General features: G+C 28.5%; 2 protein-coding genes across 2 annotated transcripts; one reads left to right on the top strand and one right to left on the bottom strand.

The window, feature by feature from the left end:
• The first annotated feature begins 249 nt into the window (after positions 1 to 249).
• On the top strand, positions 250 to 21,392 carry LOC114127279 (anosmin-1). The gene is made up of 7 exons (XM_027991470.2): positions 250 to 633; positions 8,138 to 8,342; positions 10,926 to 11,246; positions 13,116 to 13,306; positions 18,820 to 18,949; positions 19,868 to 20,064; positions 20,618 to 21,392. Exons 1-7 carry the CDS (start codon positions 457 to 459, stop codon positions 20,741 to 20,743), a joined length of 1,347 nt encoding a protein of 448 aa, XP_027847271.2. The 5' UTR covers positions 250 to 456; the 3' UTR covers positions 20,744 to 21,392.
• Positions 15,198 to 18,813, bottom strand: LOC114127281 (uncharacterized). Its single transcript, XM_027991472.2, has 2 exons — positions 18,556 to 18,813; positions 15,198 to 15,811 (listed from the first exon to the last, which is right to left on the bottom strand). Exons 1-2 carry the CDS (start codon positions 18,595 to 18,597, stop codon positions 15,221 to 15,223), a joined length of 633 nt encoding a protein of 210 aa, XP_027847273.2. The 5' UTR covers positions 18,598 to 18,813; the 3' UTR covers positions 15,198 to 15,220.
• Positions 21,393 to 23,754: the final 2,362 nt, after the last annotated feature.

Genomic DNA, 23,754 nt, shown 5'->3' with positions numbered 1-23,754 from the left:
CGAACGAAAATGGGGTGTTGAGCGTGTTCGGAGGTTCACCCTGTATACCGTTTGGTCGCCGTAATCTCTGCAGTCGACACCGCCACCCGCGCTTGCAGCAGTATTCAGCAAGTGCACTCGCACACGCACGCAAATACATAATAACGATGCGGATTGGTGGGTGGGTGGGTGGGTTGGATGATCGGTCGGCCGTCTTCGGCACCGGCGGCGGCGGCGGCGTTGGCGGCGTTGGCGGTGGCGGTGGCGGCGGTGACGGCGGTGGTAGTAGTAGTGGTGGTGTTGTTGTCTGGAATACCTGCCGACGACATACGCTATAACGCATCCGTCGCCGCCGTCGCGAATGGTAATAGGCTGCAGCCGCCGTGTATCGCACACCGCCGATGCGCGCATACATCATCATCGATTTGGACCGCGACAGAAACGCATCGAACCAGCGCCCGAACTTTAAGAGCCGTCATGAAGCGCAGCGTACGATCGTCACGTTCCGTCACGTTCCGGTGGTACCTCGTCGTCTCGTCCACCGCGATCTTGGCCTTCGCCGTCTGCACCGATGCGATAGCTGTGTCCGATTCGATGCGCGACGCACGCTGTTTCGCCAAATGTTACCGTCAGATCGCCGCCGAACAGCCCAAAGTACGTACCTAAGTCAGATTTGTAATTTTGTAAGAGCGACGAAGTCGTCGATGTCACGTCGTGTGCCTTTCGTTGCGTTCCGATCGGTCTTTTACGCATTATTATTACGTACTATTCGTCGACCGTCGTCTCCCGGAAAATTTTTCGGAGTCGGGTCAAACTCGACTTTTGGACGCGACAGGACACGTCGGACGACATGGCCGTGGACCCGGGTTCACAAGACGTATTGCTATTCGTTTCTTATATCGATTGTTTAAAATTTTGAGTATAAATAATATTCAAATGCAGGTATATCGACCGTTGGTTACACGAATACGGTTATCATAATATATTATTATTATTACACCATCCGGGTTGTCGTCCGGATGTCTTAATTCGACCATACTTATTTTAATATCATATAGGTATTGGATTTATTATACTTGTATTACAAATAAATAATATATTATTTAATTTTGGCATATTATTATCATAATTTAGTTTCCGACGGTCAGAAATAGTTACTTGCGCTGTAAATTACGAAAAAAGTATTAAAGAAATAGTTTAATTGGTTTTTCTTCAAATATAAAGAATTATTTTATGTGTCGCATGATATTATTGTGTTTTTATAAGTATTACTTATTATACTTAAAGGATGATATACCCTCATGTGTTGCATCCGTCTTATAAACGTACAACATAGCAAATTTGCTCTTAGTAGAACCAATTTTGTGTTGTTAATTTAATTATTAAAGCGGATTGACCTAGGTATTAACAAACTTAGAAAATAAGAACATTATCTGTTATTGGTATTTTACGATATTTTAATTTTTAAGCAAATTATGAGCATTTTTATATTTTAGTAATAGGTATACCTACTTACATACTCATTATTCACTTATACACAAGATAACAAATAATATTTTCAAATAAAGCTAATTCGCAACACAAAATCGGTTCTATACTGAAGGAAAACTAGTCATGTAGGTACACTAGTAAGACAGAGACAATATATGCGGGTGTAGCATCCTCTTATGGGTACCCACATAACGTGTTGTCTCCGTCTTATAAACGTACAACACTAAATATTTAACTAGTTCACAATCCATTTTAATCTGTTATTTTTAAAATTAGAGTGAATTTATTGATTTGTCATAAATTTTAAAGATTAGATAATATTATACTCTATAGTCTATGGCATATCAAATTTATACCTCATTTTATTAATGTTTAATTCTTTTTTTCATATACTTACATACTAATTTTACTAACGGTGGTCGAATAATAATTGTCAATTTTATTTTTTTGTTCGAAGAGAAATTAACGTAGTTATTTTTTTGATTGAAAATTAAATTAATTTCATAAAAATTTTATTTGGGTAACGAGTAAGTTACTTAATTACTAAAAAAAATTAATTTACCCAACGGCCAACACTGCACTGTTTTAGATAATATGTATTATTTCTTTTTTGCACCTCTTTTTCATCCAACACCCATGGTTTGCCATAGAATAACAATTATCGAAATGACTTGCGAGTAATGCGGTCGATTCCTAGTATTCCTGCTTATACACATATTCATAACGATGTTTGATAAATAATAGTTATATTATTCATTGGACATCGAAATTTCTCGAAAAGACACAACTGCACTTATACGTATTCAAAGTCTTTCTCGTCGATTTATTATAATATTATTATATTTTTTATAATATATGGTTTAAAGACTAAATTCGGTGTAAATATAAAGATATAGATACTTATATTTATACTTATATGGCTGTGGGCTGTCCTTAGTAAGTTTTTTTCACAAAAGAGATTTTATTGTATTTTACTTAATAAGAAATTTGTGTGCAGTGGGTGTTGGTTCTTCTTGGGTTTTGTTTTAGTTATGAAAATTTAACCGGTACCTATTCCTAATAATATGTAGAAAATTATTAAAAACAATAATAATATTATCATGTGTTCATTTAATATTTGGTAACTGCCTATATATTATAGTATCATGATGCAAGTGTTTGTAAAAGGTAAACAAAAATAAATAAATAATCTTTTTCTGTCTTCAAATATTGTAATCGCTGATCGGTCAACATAAATTGGACATAACAAAAATGTTTCATTGGCTACAGTATACGTATTATATAAATTAACAAAAAGATCGCTGGAAATACCTACCTAAACTTCTCTACATTATATTACATTATCTTAATTGGACAGGCACTAAAAAAGGTATAAAATTATGTTTTATTCAAACTAATATCATTCATTTGATGTAGTAAATAAGCTAATTATACTACTGGTACTAACTGTATACTACATGATAAAAACGATTAATATAGTGTTTCTAATGAGTAATAAATGTAGTTTGATACATTTACATAATTTATAAATTGTCTATCTTGCTATCGTATTAGTTCTGTTGTTTACTTGTTTTTCATAATGATTCGAAATATTACATCCTATCTAGGCTATTATTTGTACCTTAATAAGTCTGCAATAAATAATAATAATAGGTACATTATACTATGCCCATTATATTGTCATATGATGTTAAACGGTGTTAAAATTTAGGGTAGGTAACTACGTAATATTATTGCTGACTTGGTTTTTATGCATAATTTTTTATGCGACTATGTAAGTAATACCTGCAAACTAGACTGCACTACTGTAGTATTCTAAAAATGATAAAATATACTATTACAATACGTTCTATCTCTGAAGTCCGATATCTGTATCGACTATATCATCGCATGGTAAATAAGCAAAAACATTGAATTATAAAGTAATGTACGAACATAATATAATAGCGTGGAATTTCGGGAGAATCTACCAGTTTTGTGAAAGAACATACAATAGCTCTTAGATTTCGAATAATAAAAGAATTTATTTGGAAATCAGTTCATTAGCATTAAACCACAACGTAAAAAAACACACATAGGTATTTATATTGTATCGTGTTATTGAATGAAATCTAACTTAACCTAACCTTAGTATATATTATATACTATAGTGGTATTATAAATGTATAAATTGTTATTTAATTGTTAGTTGAAAAACAATATGCAAATATACTTATATTTTCAAATTTTAAATGGCCTACTAACCTACTATATTATTATAATTATACTTCTAATAATTGTAAATAACATTTTTAACATAAAAATCGTATTTGCTTGCTAAGCAAATAAACTAAAACGATAATAAATATTTATTTTTGAATTTGATTTAAAAAATATAATTACATTTTTATATTTTAAAGGTAATTGATCTGGTCAGGTTAAATTATTATTGTAATTTGTGGTTTTTGAGTCCAATGTTTGTTGATATCTATAATTTTAGAGTTCACTTTTCATTTAAGAGGAAAAATAATTCGATAATAAATAACTTTTTTTTAGAGTTACTTTTAACGAATTATATTTTTCCCGTGATATACAGTAATTTATGAGTTAATTAATTTTTTTATTAATTTTTATTATAATCCCATAAATTAAAAAAAATATTTTGTTTTATATTGTAAATGTTTCTTATATACATATTATTATATTTCCTAAATAAGGATTAACTAAATGTATTGTACCGTTGAAGATTTTCACTACTTTGCACTATTTCTGGTTCTAAAGGTAGTAGTAAGAAAAATAATTTATAGGTAACATGTAAATAATTTAAAATTTATTATATATTTATTAATTATATGTATTATATTTTTATTTTAAAACTAATTTAAATTATTTTAAAAGTATTAAAGTTTTAAAGTATTTAAAATTGAAAAAAAACCACTTATTCATGTTAGTAAAAAAAGTATATTTCGTAGACTTTGTACTGTTTTAGTTACTGTTATAAACTAGTTTATTATTATAAAGCAGTTATGATTTACCTATCTAAAATATTCAGAAGTAATTATTTTATTGGATTGTACCATTGATAAATCAATGTTTATACTAAACTATTGTCTATTATAAATATGAAATTATTTTAAAATTATATTAGTTGTAGAGAATAACAAAGTTGTTGTTGCTGTTTTTTATAAGATAACTTTTATTAGTTATTTTTGTTTTTATGTGGTCGGTGAAAGTTTACGTTGATGGATAATGGTCACAACAATTTAAAAATACATATCAAATAGGTACAAAATAATATAGCTATTGTTTGGTTAAGTATACAAATATTATGTTTATGATTTAGTTAAAGTTTAGGTTAGGTTATTATTTTTATAACAAAATTACTTTTTCAATGTCTTTAATAATATGGTCAATATAATATAGTAAAAATAAATAATATATGATAATCGTGGTTGACAATTGTTTTATTTTTTTTATAGTGAAATTTATTTATTTTATTAATAGTCATTAATAACAATTCATTTAGAAATTAGAGTTAACATATTTTTGTTAAAGTGATATCGTGTAATATAAATTAGGTGATAAATTTTCTTTCATGGTACCTAGTTTAAATTTTTAATGAATAATTTTATGCGTCTATATTGTAAGTATAATTAGTATATATTTAATCACATAAATGTTTCTATGTATTTATATCGTTCTGTTAATATAATTTTAATTAAAATTAACATATATGGTACCTTTTGTTATTAAAGTATTGAATTATGCTTAAAATATATATTATATATATTTATAGCACGAGTAGGTACTTTTATAAATAAGAATTCAGAATGTCAATAGAAAATCGTAGGTTACCGTTTAAAAAAATCACAGTGACAACAAATGAGAAACCTTGGTGAATAACCAGAAATCTTGAACTATTTAATGTGCATATTATATAGATATGAAGTAATAATGTAGGCTGAAAAAAATCAAAAACCAATTCACTATTAAAATCTTTAGCAAAATCGCTGGCTTATAATAATAAAAAAATTATCCTGTGTATTAATATATATAATATACAACATGTTGTGTCAGCATAATACGTTTGTCGTTATGATATAATATAGTATTCGTCACGTCGTCGATATATGTAATAATATAGGAATATTCACTAAACAGGCTCATCCTCATTTTTTCATTTAATAATAAATTTCTTACATTTTTTGGATTTTTTATATATACTTTAAAAGTGTCTTAAATAGTGGTATAAACTTCTGGTTTTTAAATTAGGACTTTTTTTTTTACTATGAACTATTTAGTGGATAGATTTTAAAATATTTTATGTTTTTCAGTTATTGGAACACTTGTATTATGAATAAATTTCCACGAAAATGGTTTAACAAAATACAAAAAAATGTAATATCAGATCTATAGTATTCATTATATATGGACCATTTTTTTATAAATTATAAATTCCTAAACTTTTCATATTTCTATTAATCTTATATAAAATAATAAACCTACTACTATAGAATTATTATCCTAAAGTATCGTGGTTAAGTAGTTCTTTCACAGTTCCGATTTGATATCATAAAGAAAATTTTGATTTTAATATGTCCAAATTTTCCGAAAAAAAGATCTACTGAATTATTTCTATAGAAGAGGGAAATCCCCAAAGGACATTCCTTAAGCAATACAAAAAATCTAAAAATTAGAATTTGAATAACTGTGTTATTGAAGAAGAACAAGGGGGTTAACATGTTTGGTAAATCACCCTGTATATTACTTTGTATAATATGTGATTATTATATTATATAGGTACACATGTATAATAAATAATAATGCTTAGCACAACACGTATGTCATGTTATACGCACACACTTCCACGGTGGTTATTTTTTTTTCATAATTTTTTTTTTGTGTCTATCTTTTAGTAAATAAAATCGATTGATTGTACATTTTAGTCTATGCACTCGGCATTATATGTATTGGTATTTTTTTTATATACGAAACAGTATATAATGTTGTCGCGTGTTATTATATCGACGCGGATAAAAGTAGAAATAACAACGAAAAAAAAATCGCGGTGGCATGTAAAATATGCGTCTGGTATTATTGGTGTATTAAAGTGTATAAGAATAAATAACGATAAATATATGTATATAATATATAGTTAATAGTCTTCGCGATTACAACGACGGGGTTATAAAAAACGGGACGGGCTTCGCCACAACCGCATTATTAGCCGCTGACGCCGCCCCTGAGTCGTTTTTACATCGTCCGTCGTGTCCATTAAAATATGTATATTGTAATATTGTATATATTTATATGTGTAAGTATATATATAGGTGGTGTGTGTTAATGTATGTACCGTAATGACGCGCTTATATACAGGGTTATATACAGGGTGATTGATTTTTAGATTTCAACGTGGACTATACATATGGGCAGGCGTAGATGGGACTTGTAAACACAGTGTTACGGGGGTCTCAGAAATTTAATATTTAAAAAAATAACAACGATAAAACAAAATTACAATGGCTTATAATAGATACGCCCATTATAACTATTAATTTTTATTTTGCGCCTTTTACCCTGTTTTTTGTGGTTTTCGTTTTGCCCGTTTGAGTAATATCAAGTGATGCGATTCTTCTCGTCCTGTCAATAGAAAATTCCACTCGCCGCTCACATACTGCTTTTGCGAAGATTGCTTGCATTTTTTAAATAGCTTAATATATATATATAAAGTTACATAAAAATAACTTTACTATCGTCACAACTCATAACTCTCAATATCTATAAAAAAAAATATATTTTTTTTTTAGAGAAATAAGAATCTTTAAAATGTCTAAAACGATTTATAATGAAAATATAAATTACAAAATATGAGGTTGGATCCAGTAAATGCAAATTACCGTGACATACCCCGCGTTCATACCTACTCTACCATATACGAGTTTATATAGGTACCAGATTCTTTAATATCCCTATCGCGGGGAGCTTCAATCCTCTGCTCTATCAGTGCGTCGATGCAATGGTGAAGCTATTTACATTATCTGATAGCAAAACTGATAAATATTATATTATATTCTGGTTATTTGTTTTTTTATGAACCTAACCAACAAAAGTAGACGAATAAAATCATTAGATGACTTAATAATTACTACCTTCCTATACTATTTAGTATAGGATTTTAAAACTATCTCCAATATGCGTAATTTTCATAAATTCGTATCGATTTGTACGTATAATATTATATATTATTGTGATAAATAGATAGTTTACATACAATAATAATAATAATAAAAAATGTTAAAATCATAGAATAATAAGAAGTATAGTGTCCAATTTTTTTTCAAGACTAGACGATATAAACAAATATGAAATAATCCATTTTAAAATTTTAAGTCAGACAAAAAAGTATTATACTGGTGCGTAAATATACTGCAAGGTGGACTGCGTGGACCACTCTGTATATAATATATTATATACGATTTTAAAGCGTAACACATTGCTGACACTGCACTGTGCCGCCCCGTATATCTATAGGTAATAAAAAAATACATCCTTACCTTTTCCTAATAATAATAATATTAACCTATCATATAACATATGGTGTGTGTTGCAATAGGTACGCATGGTACCTAATGATAATCGCGGTTTAAAATATTTTGTTTTTATTGTTTTGTTTTGATTTTGTCCGCAGTGTTATAGCGGTTGTCTGAACGAACGATGGATTAATAAGCCGGGCGAGTGTCCGGTCGGCGACCTTGACAGCGTCGCCTCGCTGGACCGACCGTGTCTGGAGCAATGCAGTTCCGACGACTTTTGTCACGCCGAGTACAAGTGCTGCCGGCACAGTTGCGGAATAACATGCCAGCCGCCCGTCGGCTTAGCTGACCACCGTCCGGGTACGTTACCTACCTATATATATATTTATTAGGTATATGTTTATGATACACCACACGCTATTATACTGTGTGAAGTCGACTCTCGTGTAACTCGAACCTCGATGGTTCGAAATTATCGATATCTCGATTAAATAAAATTCCCTTTAAAATAATATTTCGCGTAACGCTAAACCTCGTTTATTCGAAAATCAATCGGTTGAGTTTTCGATGTTTTGAACTTTCCTAGTTAAGTACATTATGTATTTTACTTTGTCGCGCATAACATAAACGACTTAAATGTTATCCGATTCGTTAAACTTAAACCCACTTACAGTAAATTTCTGTAATTTTAGTAATTTGTCGTCTGGTTTGTAGTCTTCTGTTTAATATATTATATAGTATATCCGTGTGCCGCGTGACATTCTTTAGTGTTAAATACGTTCCAACAGTTCGAAAAAGAAAACTGACAGTATTAAGAGGACGCCGCACATTTACGTGTTGCTTCCATCTTACGAACATACGACGTAGTGAATTTGTGTTCAGCACTTCCAGTTTTGTAAAGTAAGATTTAATAACAGAGCGAATTGACCGATTATTATCAAAATTATTGAAAGTATAAACTATAACTATTATCTATATTATTTTACATGGGGTTTTTAAGATATTTTAATTTGTAAGCAAGTCATCGGAATTTTTAAGTATAGGGATTCGTAAACTGGGAAACTGGAAACCGTATGACATTATTTCGGTTAAGTGGGTCCTGAAAAAAATAAAGTAATAGGTAAGTAGAGTACCTACTAAAAAAACCAATTGTGTATTAATATCTATTAATGTTTATTAAAAGTCAAATCAATAAGAGGTGTATATTTTATAATCATTGTATAAATTGTATAATTTATTAATTAAAAGATAAATTTTTATTACTATAGTCAGATAAAAATTTAATAAATAAATTAAGATTAGATTTGCGTACTTTTCTCTTAATAATATGGTAATAATGGTAATATATATAATAATTAAAGGTAGGAACGGGACTTAAATACCATTTTAAAAATATACACACATTATCGTGAACTTTTTACCAATTTACATTAAATTGTACTTAATATTTTACATAATTATAACTTGCTTAAAAATTAAAATATCACATGTTATGCTAAAACACAGACAATTTTCCATTTTAATATAATTTAAAAATTATGCTCACTCAGTCCCTCTGCAAGAACTTTTGATTTACACTAATAGTCAACTGTATTATTATTATTCTCATTTTTACTATTATCGTTGTACACAAAACGATCACCTACGTTTTCCTTTGTGCTATCCATATGTGGAAAAATATGAACCACCCTGTATATAGTAAAATAATATGCCGTAAAATTTATCGTAAAATATTATGTCTTTTTGGCACCAATATGGTTATTCGTTTTCTATTTTTACGGTCTTGTTACAGACACGGTGATTTCGGTCTTGAATAGTCTTAATATATTTGCATTTTGCACATGTATAATCTACCTCTATATTCGAGTTAATGTGTCGTATGTGCATCGAAAATAAAAAAAAAAAACCGGTCACTCCTATGACATTATTAGGTACATAATAATTTATTGTATTTTGGGACGGTGATAAATATAATGAATTTTGTATCGAAAATTACTTTTGGGCGTATTGCACGAACAATTTAACAATGATTTACTACAATGTTTAAGGACCTATTTTAAAGGACTGGTTTCTATATACATATAATATGATCTAACGGGCACTGGTCTCCACTTATTGGAGAAGTACATATTATTTTAGAGTAAATTTATGGGTGAATAACATTTTTATTCTAACATTTTGTTATTTAAAAATTATAAAAAATGTTATCTAATTTTTTGAATTTGGTTTAACTATAATATACTCGTATTGCAACTTGATTATATTTAATATATTTATCAATAATAAAGAAATTAATAATATATTATCATCTAATAGTTTACATTGTTTCACGATTGACTATATTATATATACTATTTAGTTTAATTTTCATTATTTTTAGAGCTATTAACCATATTTTAAAATATTGGTAAATAAATACTTTAATATTCACGTCATAAAAATATAAAATCAAAATCATGATTAGTTAAATAATAACATTTTAGCAACAATTTTGATGAGTGATAAATAAAAAATAAGAAGATCGTTTAAAAAAAGTAATTTCTAAAATTTCAATACTATGCAATATAAATAATTAAATTGTATTTCCTAATATTTTTTAAGTTTTTACTTTTTTGAATGACTATATACATTTTTAATTCCATATTCTAAAGCAGAATATTTTTCAAAGTATTTATACATACATTTATCGATTTACTCGTTATATTTTCGTGAAGTTTGCGAATCATTGCTTAATTCTATATTGGAAGCAACTAATGTGACACATTTTGAAGAGTATCTATATAATTATGAACTATCTGCATGATCATCGGAGGCAGCTAGTTTATATATTAACCTTTTTATTTACAATAAACAAGCGGGAAGTAATTCGAAAACTTTAGGAGGCAACTATACGTATTAGCTTGATGCTCTTTCATAACCATACATTATTTATATGGTCCGCAGGATTACCAGACGTGCCGAAAGTCATCGCAGTGTCGGACTACGGTAAAGCGCTGATGGTCGAGTGGTCTGCGCCGTTTCCCGATACATCCGCAGGTCACGTTACGTATTTGGTCCAGGAACGGCATCACGTGGGTGTCGCGTACGTACCAGAGCGTATGACCCCATGGACAATGGTGACCAGGACCGACAAGACACGGGAACAGTTTAGACAGCTGAACTTGCCAGGACGATGGTTTCAGTTCCGCGTGGCTGCTGTCAACGAGAACGGCACCAGTGGTTACTCATCGCCTTCCGAGCAGTTTTTTGTCAATCTCGGACCGCGTAAGTTTGATTGAAGCTATAACCACCATATATATTATTATAGATCAATGAACCTTGCAATTTTAAGCTCAAACAGTTTTTTTTTATATTTATTTTTTAGTACCTATAAAGGACCTTCCAATTTGAGTTAAAAATACCTACTGCAGGAATTGTTTTTAGCTGCCTAGAAAGGTATTTGTGTTGTTAGGGAATAGCATCAACAGGTGTGCGCTGGAATGTGTGTTTGTATATTAATATAGGTCTCCAAAATTCATACTTATTTTAGTACGTTTGTGCTCGAGATAAAAACGGTTAAAACTGATATTTTTGTTGTTCATTTTGAAACTTTCAAATGGTTAAGTTGAATCTTCTACTACTAATAATAATAAGTATGTACTTACAGTGTACAGATAATTATAATATATTTATATTAGGTATACCTACTAATGTAGTGTTATGATATAAAAGTTAACAAGTTATATAACATATTATACTGAAAATTAAAATCTGTTTAACCGACCAACATTTAGTTTTAGACCCAATTGAATTCTATATAGTCTGTATTACGCCCACTTTTAATTTCATTCAATATTTAACACGATATTCGAACATCGTCGTTTTGTATCACGGTTCTTATACAATAATAATTATTACATCGAATCAGATGAACCTAATGATTGTATAATATGTGTTGTAGTCACGAAATATTATATAATATGACTTTATTGAAAACACGTGCGCCTTCTAAAAAAAAACCGGAGAAAAAAATGCACAGTTTTTTTCATTTACACGCGCGGCACTCACATTATGCTTATATTGACATAAATTATTGATGCGTGTGTACTGAAATAATATATTTATATGTTGTTAATTATTATCATAAAGAGTTGCAAAATTGGAATTGACATATTTAGTTTTTTTTAGTTTTTTTCTGGTTTGTATCGGGATGATATATTAACAAATGATGTCTTTTATGATTAAAAAATATACTACTCATGTCCTACATAATGTGTTATCGTACCTATATTATTGGATATAAATAATTATTATCTTTTTAAAATGACACATACAAATAATAATTATACTATAGATTTGTCGTAACATACAATTTTTAAAATCTATTCTATAATGTTTTACGATCGATTCATTAAATTATTTTTAATTATCTGTTAAGGTTTCAACAGTGATAGTTATTAAATTTACTCATGGATGAAATATGCTGGTTATAAATAAACTAAAACAAGATTACTAACATTTTTCTATTTAATTCACAGTATGAAACAATAAATATATCAGTTCCATGATTCCTTCGCAAAGTACTGATCCAGCGTCACTCCAACACAAATACTGGATTAAGATAAGGCTAGGATTAGGTTGGATATTGAATAATTATAAATCATGTTCTATATTGCTTATTATAAGTTATACATTTGAACATGTTAACTTGAATAGAACAACTGAAATTATACATTGAAGTATATAATATTTAATTTATTTTAATTTTATTTTCCTATTTTTATGAGCATGACTTATAAGTATAACATACAACACTTTCAATCACATCACTATACGTAAATCATTGAAAATATTACTTATTGTGTTTTCATATTATACATTTATATTTTCTCCTCGTACCCATACTAATATAAGAGAATGAAGAATAATAATAACTAGGTTTTGATGTACATTTTAAAATTTAAAATGTTCATAAAATTTCAGGGTAGATCACCGGATGAGCTAGGTTATTTTCAGGTAGGGCAATGGACCACCAGTGCTATTTTTATCAATGTTGTCTATTCATATATTGTTGTGATGTACTGTTGTACACTTATTTTCTTATATGATGTTATTATATACATATTATAATACGCTATATTCGTTTTGCTGCAGACGTAGATCCGCCCGGACCGCCCCAGGACTTGACGGTGTCGTCGTTGAAATGGACCAACAAGGAGTACCAGCAGTGTGTACTATCGTGGAAGCCGCCCGCCGAGTCCGTTCTACCTGTGCGAAAGTACAAAGTGTTCATTAGCGTACGAGACGGACCGCACGTTTACCACAAACGGAATGTGGTCCCGGCAGTGAGTTTACATACACAAAATATAATATTATTGCGATATTGCATACGGTATATACCTACTTGTCGTGGTATACTTTTAAGGTTTTGATTATAACTCAGTCGCGTGGCCTTGTATAGAGTGGGTGGGGTGGAGGTTTGAGGGGGTTGGAATATGTATAATATAAATGTTACCGAATTCTTTTAAAACCGTACATGGAATATTATTATTTATTGCCTTGTATTTACAAGGTGCGTTTAGTAAGAGTAAACTTAAAACGCTCGCAGAGTGAGATTTTTCGACTTCTACTTGTTTACTACATAAAGATGATATTACGTTCCTTGTGGTGCTGTTATTTATTCCATATTACCTATAGTGTATTATTTATTAGTCAAGTTGTTTTATCCCATTTAAGTTTTAAGTACATATGTCATATACATCCATAACACACGTATATATTGTTCAATAAACCTGGTAGACCCGTCCACTACTGAATTAACTACAAACTTCACACATACACTCATATCTATAATATTTGTTGATCCGTAGATTTACGCGAGACCGGGCACACGGCCTATTATTGTTTGTACCCGCCGGTCTGTATAACGTGGGCGACTTAACATATATATTTACGTATATTATTATATTTCACTATACGCACTTGTACATGTGCAGAACAATATTTAAATAATTTTAAACGATTTCTTATTTAGATCGTATAAACTATAGTAAAATAAATTGCTATTATAGCAATATAAATAGGTATATAAGTGTTTAACAAAATAATAAATACAGTTAATAATATCTCCGGAAAAATCGTTCTTAGTATACAATGGTTTATTGATCAATTCACATTTAACGATCCATATTATAGTGACATTACAGTACGTCTACTCAATGACTATAGGTACACTCAAGACTCAACACTTAAACTAAACAGTAGAGTCACCTATTTACCCATTTTTTTTTTTTTTTTTGTAAATATACTCAAGTGTGATTGTTTATAGATATTCATTAATATGGTAAGCCTATCGACACGGTTCCAGTTTTTTTCTTTCCTATAGCACTTTATTAGCGGTAGTAGACCACCCAAAGGCCTTGTTTGGTCGCCTGTTTGATAGACAATTTTTTTTTGTAACCAAATAGGCGTTTCCACCATACTAGGGTTATTTTTTGGAGAGGGTTGCCACTTGCACTACAGTGTGCATATTGGAACCACCGCCTTGGTTCACTCCATCTGAAACGCAGGATAGAACAAAAAGATGTAAATATCGTATTATATACATGTTAGCCTATTATAACCAAGAAAAGTATAAAAGGTCAAAACAAATAATAAAAAAAAATTGTGTATTTAATAAAACAAAAGCCGGCTACGTGGATTCTTACGAAGTCGAAATTCCAGTGGTTGGTACAACCATTGACAATATTCTAAAAATTTGAAAAAAATCTTGAAAATAAATTTACACATATAATATATAAACGCGTAAAATGTTATGATATATAGTTCATACCTATAGATTATGGGCTATAGTGTACTTTATGATCTAATAAAAGACGATGGCGATTAAAGTTCAATAAAATTGTTTATTACTATAGTTAAAAATTATAAATAAAACATGCCGGGTACTATTTTTATATAATCCACAAACCTACATAAAAAAATAAAACAACTTTTTTTAAACTGACTCAAGTAAAATTTTTTATTTGTTAACATTAATTTCTTCTAACTTAACAATATGTTACTTGAAAATTTATTATTTTCATTTACTCGTCCACCTTTTTCTATTGTAGAATTATGTAGACAGAGCACCGGGTGGAGGTTGAAGTAGTAGGAGGAGGTGAGAGATGCAGGATAAAACGAAACGGTGAAAATATCGTATTACACGTGTTGGTCTATTATAATGTACGTATAATATAGGTCAAAGGCAAAAATATCGTTTATTTAATTGAACAATAACAGGCAACCGGGATGCTTACGGGGTCAAACATCCAGTGATTGATGTTCTGCTGCAGCTCGTCCGGCAAGTCTTCTTGGTTATCCACTGACTGCGTGTTCGATTTCAACAACACCGGCACTAGGTACGAGGCCGTCTTGCACCAGTTTCCGCTGCACGTTACCGACAGTAGCTCCTTGGGGTAGTGGTTTTGGGTCAGCCGGTGGATCGTCGTCTTTTGCGTACAGTTGCAAATCTCGGACGCGGGCACTGACACGCTATCGACGAACCGTGACTCGCTATTGCTGCTGCTGCGGCGCTGTTGCCACTCGTCCCGCTTCTGTTGCTGTAGCTGGCGGTGGTGGTGCCGTTTCTGTTGCTTGTCCCTGTGCCGCCACAGCTGCTGCTGCTGCTGCTGCTCGTCCCGCTGCCGTTGCTGTTCGTCCCGTTGCTGTATCATGTTTACGGCCGCGTAGTGGTCGGCGGCGGTGAACCGATCGAACGTGTCTTCGTTCGGCATCGGGTCGTACACCAGTTCCCATCTCACTTTTTTGGCCATCGACAGACATGAGACTGACACGCATGACACCAACGCCTGGCAAAAACATAATATTATTGTATATCAATATTGTGATAGCGAGAGGTGGGTAAGGATTACATAAGTCAGAGCTAGGAAAGGACCTGAAAAAAGCTCACTACCTGGGAATCATCTGCCATATGGTTGAAATGAAAATCGCGTAATCGATTTCATATCGAAAATGGAAGAACAGCTGGTAATATGAAAAAAATAGGAAATAAAAAGGGACGGAAAACGTGAACGCGAGAGAGAGAAAATGCAGATAAATTTAGAAAAGAAGATTTTATGACAACAGCCTATAATTCAGTTATTGCGATAACAAATTTTTGCAAATTGGGAAGTGAAAAGAATGTTATAAATCCGAAGGTCGACAAGAAAAGAAGAAAATCAGATAGTGACCACGGTGGGAATGTGGGATGGAAGTATTTGTGACTGGCAATGGTGATTTTGGCGAACGTTTTGCACATTCGCATTCACATAATAATAATATATTAGAATAATAGCTATAACAATGCAAACAACTAGAGATTAAGTAATCTTCGGCGTATGAAAAATAAGGAAAACCATAGTGACAACTATTAGTGTTTTATACCACAACGGTAACTAGAGATTTTAGTAGGTATCAATATGAATTTAGTTGAGGCACAACGTATTTTTAAAAAGATAATTTAATGAATTAATTACTGCACACGGTAAATTAAAAAAATTTTATCGGATCACCAGACATTATGCGTTGCAGAAACTATAATAATGTCTGATCTTTAAAATTAAAATATCAATGAAAATAGTTAGTATTTCTCATTTTTGTGTTATAGGCATTATTATTGTTTTTAATTATTTATTGTGTTTAATGTTATTATGGTTTTCAATTATTTCCATCAAACGCACAATATGAAACGTTCTTATATTATGATGATATTTGAATGTACACATTATGTTCCAAGTTCCTAAATAGAAAATTTCTTAAATGGGTGTGAACCTAACCTAGCCGGGTGCGAAAAGGGCTAAATATAAGTCCTGTTTTTTAAATTGTTTTCAACACTATAAATTATAAGATACATGGAACTATTATAAATGATTTAGAGGATATCTCACCGTATTGAATTTAATGCCTGACTACAAACGAGTATTCGGTAGTATTACCGAAAATACGATCATTAAATCGTGATGGGTCTTATTAGGACGTTACCACCCACAGACATCTACCGTCTTATTTTATATATTTATATAATCCTACACATTGTATTAATATAACGCTCTACTAGTCTTTAGTGTTACTGAAAAAAATCTCATTCAAGAAATGGAAAATAAATAAACTTATTTTTTTGTTCGCTTGTTGATAAATTGTTGATGTGAATGATGTGATAGGTATAGTAGGTAATAAAACTATAAAAAAATAATCGTATTAATCTATAAATAATAAATCGAAACTCTCAAAAGTATATTAAGCTGATTTATCTTAATTATCTAAATAAATAATAAAATCTCTATCTCGTTGACTTTTATATTTTATATTTTCTGTCTGAATTACACAAACAATTGAACACATTTTCAGTAGAATGTTAAGATTAGAAATAAACAATAGAAGATCAAATGAGTGGAAAGTGTAGTATTTTATTTTAGATTAGTATGTAGTTATACCTTCCTCTTAAATAAAAAGTAGAACATTAATCATTAAAACACATTATAACTTTTATCGATATTTATTTCTTTTAAGGTAGTTTGCATATTTATTTGTAAAAAAATAAAGTTTGTTCATTAAAGAACGAGGAGCTTTTTGGAAACTTTTGGTATTGCATTATATTTAGTTTTATTAGCTACTTTTATTCAAAACATAATTTATTGATGTTATGGATAATAATTGATTAGAATGTATAAGTATAATTATTAATTATTTCAATTACCGGCTTTTGTACGGTATGAATTTTCATTTTGTTTGTTAGGATAGTTTCGATGTAAAATTAAATTCAGAACTGATTTTTTGCGTTTATCGCATGAGAAAGGCGTAATATGATTTTTTTTCAAAATATTTAAACATAATATAAGTTTATCGCTAGAGTGCTAGCCATACCAAAAAGCATAGAGATTTGATTGTAATAATTGACGTTAGAATAGCTAAGAATTAATGGAGGAAAAAAATAAATAGTCTTTATCAAGAAATTTGTATGATCTAAATACGTTTTTTTTAAATTATAGTATCATTTAATTTTTTATCTATTACAGAGAATAGCATAGCAGATAAATGGAAATAATATATTTATATGTGTATATATTCTTATTTAAAAATTTAAAAAAATAATAGTATAAATATTATTAATTGTTACTGAAAACTCAATGCCTAATAATAAATTATGAATAAGAAAAAAGAAAATATACACGAAAACATTAAAAATTTTCTAAAATATTCAAATACATATTAAACATATCATTTATATAGAGTATGGACCAATATTCAGTCTATGCTATTATATACAATATATTTTTCAATTCAGAAAATTCATATAATATTATGTTCCCTATTAATAATGTACCTATATATTTAGATTTTGTTTTAAATTATTATTTTAAAATAATTAAATTTTGAAAATTTAAGATAACTTTAAAATCTAACATGCGGAACTTTTTTATATTGTAATATATGTTCTATTCGAGATTAATTTTTATTACTTAGAGCTTAATTATTGTTGAAATCTAGTTTTGAATTTGATGAAATTTAAATAACCAATTTACATAAATTTACCTAAAAAAAATTAAGTACTTACGTATAATGTCCAAATCGAGATACTGCCCAAGACAACATTCATCGTTCGAATGAAATGGATGTACTGAGGTCTTGCGAACTATCCCTCCACTATAAATAGAACAGTATTACATTTAACAATATATAACAATAGAACTACCCTCGACTTATCCTAATGGACCACGTAACAAGATAGGTGTTTCGCAACTATTATTTTGTCGCACGATGACGTCATTTATCTGTATATGAAGAACATTATTTTATACTTTTTTCCCCCTCTGGCTAGGATATTTTGAGGTTTACAATCAAAAAGCTGAACTCAAATTCCGAATATTTTCTTCAAGTGCAAGCCATTAGCGAATTCGGAAGAAAAAGATTCGCTGGTCAAAAGGCTTCAACAACCCTGAAAACCAAAGGTGAATGAAAACGTAATATATGTACCTATTTAACCATAATATACACTTGTATAAAACGTATTTGTATAATATTTAAGGTTTATTGGTGTAATATATTATAGATATTTCTTTATTGTTCAATACTTCAATCAATTTCTATAGTATATTCTATGTATTGTTAGTTTTATTATTAAAACATAATTTATTATTCTCTAGAACTCGTAACTAAATTTTGTTTTAGAGTACCGACACATTTGTTAATAGGTACTTACATTTAATGCAATAACATTAAAGTGATGATTTTTCAAAATATTAATATGACATTATATAAGTATTTTTTTGTTGGATTCATTTAACTTACGTTATTCCTAAGCTAAGTACAGTACAACGTATTTATAAAGCAGAAATACTGTCCAGTTTCATTAAAACCAATTACTTTCAGTTTACTAGTCATCTCCCAAACAATATTTTTAATGGTTTTTATAATTTCTATTATTTTTTTTTTTCATTTAATTGTAACAATAAAAATTTTGTTTATTTTAAAAATAGTTACTTAAACTTTGTTGTGTACCAATATTTTAGTGATGGTTCAAGTGAGCAACTATTGGTAGAATATTTATGAATATCCATAAATTATTTAAAACAGAACGGCATTTTATTAGATCTAGGATATTTTTCTTATGCAATTTTTTAAAATATATAATTTTTTAAATGCTTGTAATTATTTTTCGAAATCAAATTAAAAATTAAGAACTAATGATTTTACATTATTTATTTCTTAGAACTAAATGAATATTTTAAATGTATATTTAGTTATCAATACACGTAATAAAAAGTTAGATTACAGTTAAACTAAATCATTAATACATATATAATACAATTTAAAAGTGGTATTATAATTAAAGAATAAAACAAACATTTTTTGATTTATTGTTTCAGGAAAAAAAATATTAAATTCTAAACAAATCGCAGGACTTAAAATTGTGGTTATTGGCAGTCCTGATAAACGTAATTTAATTAATGCTAGACTATCTTGGAGACCAGTTACTTTGGCATTAAAAAAATTCCACTACACATTGTCGTGGTCTTCAAAAGATTGCAATGATGAGAGTAAACCATTACGAGTGAGAACTCCGGTAAGTAATTTATTTTTTTATATTTGACACTATTGATATTAAATATTATAAAGATATAGGTAAGTATAAGTATACTACCTATTATCAAATATGTATTTTTATATAATACATCTATTTAATCTGTAGAATTATAATTATCTAAAGTATTGTAAAGAGAATTAATTTTCTTTATAATAATGGCAAATAAGACATATTTATATATAAATGTAGGTACAATATTGTTTAATTTATTACCATTAACTAAATTATCATACTACATTCGAGTTTCGATAACTCCATTTTTTTTTTTGTCCCTAGGGAATTCTTATAGACTCAAGGCAATATTTGTAACTAAGAATATAGAAGCCGAATTAATTTTTACTTCCCTTAAATTCGAGTTATCGAGATTCGACTGTAACAAAAAGTAGACAATAGTTTGTGGAAGTACCTATATATTATATTTTTATTTTATACATGTGTATGTTTATTCTTATTTTTTCTTTTCAATTACAATATTATAAAATGTTAGTTAGCTATACTTCTAAATATTAATTTTCGTGTAATATTGTTTTAGGTGCCGTACTTTGATTTATTTTCATTAAAACCACAATGCGAGTATTTAATTATAGTTTCAACTACATTTAATGGATCCAAATACGTGGGTTCCTTGAATTTTACACCTACTGTAACGAAGCTATGAAGATTGAAATACTTATATAAATGTTACTATATTTATACTTTTTTAGAAAAGTAAGAAAATTATAAATAGTATTGAATTAGTAATATTTTGACATGTGAAAACTGGTATATATATATATTATAAATTATAATCATAAATAATGTTTTTGACGACATTATATTTAAAAATTTTTAAGACTATCGTAACTATTATTACTACAGTAGGTACCTACAGTTTAATTTATTGTTTTATTTTTAACTATGAGTTTAATATGTTGAATTGTTGAAATTGAATAGTCATTTTAAAGTTGATAAAATTATCAATACATAGTATATAAGTACTCAAAATAGTACATTTAAGATTCATTTGTATTTAAATGAACGTTTAGGTTCCTACTACTATCTCTAAACTAAACTCGTGGGACTGTCAATAATCAATTTCATGTAATACCTACAATATTCTTAAATGCATGCCACTCTTTATTTAAAATTTAAATGTATGATGTATGTTTTCGGCAGACACAATGTTTGTGTTTTGCTAATCACAAAATAATAATAAAGTTACTCAATCATATTTTATTTTGTTCTACAAAGCAGAGAATATTGACAATCTAAGATCGTATATATAATTGCCTAAATACCTACCGATTAAATGTATTGCAAAGACAATATTCCATTAACTTTTTTTTTTTGTACTTAATAAATTTTTTGTAATTATGCAACTATGTTTTTTTTTTATAAGTTAATTAATTACTTTATTGTATTTGTATTTTGTACCGAGATATTTACGTGTACCTTGTATATAATAATATATTTTATATAATGTACATTATATACAGTTATTACTAATATCGTTAATATTTTTACTCAATTGCAATAATATGTATTTTAAATTTGAATACAAATTATAAAAATGATTCATAGGTATTTGTTTAAAAATACCTTGAAACATTACACAATATTATTTTTTTTACAAAACACTAAAATACTATCGTCATCACATCTATATGATAAAATATTATACTACAACAGTGATTAAACTTGTTTTTTTTTTTTTTAGATCATTTTGTTAAAGGAATACGTGAGATATAATTTTTGATAGTATAAGATTTTACTTCACCTACGACGCTATGATTAGGAAAATATAAAATTGGTACATGATATGATATACGTACATTTTACATACTAATTATTGGCAATTTAGCATCCTTATTATTAATTATGAAGGTGTTAGCTGTAAAAAAAATTATATCATAATGTTTCAAGTGTTATAAATTTGTATTTCTGGTGTGTACTTATATATTCAATCAAACTTGATTACATAATTAGAAATAATCACAAAAAAAAATCTATACCTAATGTATCAAATATACAATTTAATTTATTTTCAACAAGTATGAGTGTATTATAAATCATCAATTATGATTAAAACTTAAAACAACTACCTAAGTAATTTTTTTTACAATGTTAAAATATAATTCCTTAGTTAAGTTGTTAATTGTGATATAGTTATTGTTGTTTATTACAAAATTACAAAGATCATGTATTTGTGTTAATTTCATTGTAAGAAGAAAGTACCTAATTAGGTGCCACATTGTGCCAGTGAAATGAAATTGAATTTGAAACTTTTGGAGCTTTTTAGTAGTAAAAAATGTGTCCTCAAAGACAAAGGCGTAATCAAATCACTACTTTTTTTTCTTAATTCGATTATTATTTAGAAAACTCCAATAAAACTTCTACAATTAATATTTGTAGAAGTACCGATATATTAATTATTCTCTAATTTGTAAATTAAATATGTAAACTAAAAATTAAAAAAAAAAATAACAACTTAAACAGGAATCTTTTATTAAGTTCATAGCTGACTGCCTTAATATTTAAATATATCATATTCAATACAGATATTATACTACCGAAGTACCAAATCAAATATATATTCTCCTAAGTCCTATTCATGCTGTAACCTAGTAATGTAGAAGTGAAAATATAACAAGTTTCATGTTGTAGTTGGATATTTATCTGCTAGAGAGCAATGACGTACTATGTAAAAAACAATATTCATATAATTATTTCGTTTTATTCCGTAAAAAATCTTTGAATCTTAAAGCTACACGCTTGTTTACATAATACAATTGGTTACAATAATAGTTAAACTTTGATCTTTTTATAATTTTCGTAATATTTATATGATAATTACCTATTACTAATAGTTACCTACATTGATATTCCGTGAAAATTGATAGTTATAAGTATTGAATAAAATATAGTAATTAATTTGTAGATATTATCACAACGTAGGTACCTATTCATTAAAAAAACTCGGTTTATACATCGTAATTTGGTAAGGGATATGTTAAATTTTAATGAAATGATATATTATTATTATTAGGTATTATTATAGATGAAAAACGATTCTAATCGTAAACGAACTGTCATCATACATTTTTAAAGATATGTTATATATTTTTCTTTTTATAATTCTAACTAACTTAATAGGTTATAGCGATTACACTAATATATTAAAACAGTTATTATGTATAAGTAATAAAAATAATAATACATATATAATATATTATATATTATATATATATATGCGATGGATATAAGTTGCAAGTAAAATTTAATCGTTATACTTCGTTTAAATGTTAAATTTTTATAAAATAACTATATATTTTCGATAATTTTTATAGTGGAAACAACAGCATATTATGAAGAACCTTATATAAAATGTACAAACCTTAAAGCGTAAAGTTTTTAAATGACAATATCTCAAACTATTAAATAATTTCTTATCTCGTAAAATCAATTCATTTACATATCGAAAACTTCAAAATTCCTTAGTGGATAGTCAGGCATGTTATGATTTTTTCACTCCATTATCTACCGTCTACCATAAATTATATATCAAGTAAATAACCTAATTGGCGTATTGATATTTTTATTGTCAATCCTTCGCCTTTTAAATTGTATTAAATTAAATTTCACTGTACCATGCTAGGTGCTATTACTTTACCTAATATTATTGTTATATTA

This window comes from Aphis gossypii, chromosome 2 (assembly GCF_020184175.1).
Source record: "Aphis gossypii isolate Hap1 chromosome 2, ASM2018417v2, whole genome shotgun sequence".
Taxonomy (NCBI): domain Eukaryota; kingdom Metazoa; phylum Arthropoda; class Insecta; order Hemiptera; family Aphididae; genus Aphis; species Aphis gossypii.
This window is presented reverse-complemented; position numbering and strand designations above follow the sequence as displayed.

Coding starts and splice junctions, on each gene's coding strand:
- LOC114127281 (XM_027991472.2), bottom strand. CDS start 18,597: ATGAATGTTGTCTTGGGCAGTATCTCGATTTGGACATTATAC. Junction 15,812..18,555: donor TCTCGATTTGGACATTATAC/GTAAGTACTTAA, acceptor TGTTTTTGCCAG/GCGTTGGTGTCATGCGTGTC.
- LOC114127279 (XM_027991470.2), top strand. CDS start 457: ATGAAGCGCAGCGTACGATCGTCACGTTCCGTCACGTTCCGGTGGTAC. Junction 11,247..13,115: donor TTTTGTCAATCTCGGACCGC/GTAAGTTTGATT, acceptor GTTTTGCTGCAG/ACGTAGATCCGCCCGGACCG. Junction 18,950..19,867: donor AACAACCCTGAAAACCAAAG/GTGAATGAAAAC, acceptor TTATTGTTTCAG/GAAAAAAAATATTAAATTCT.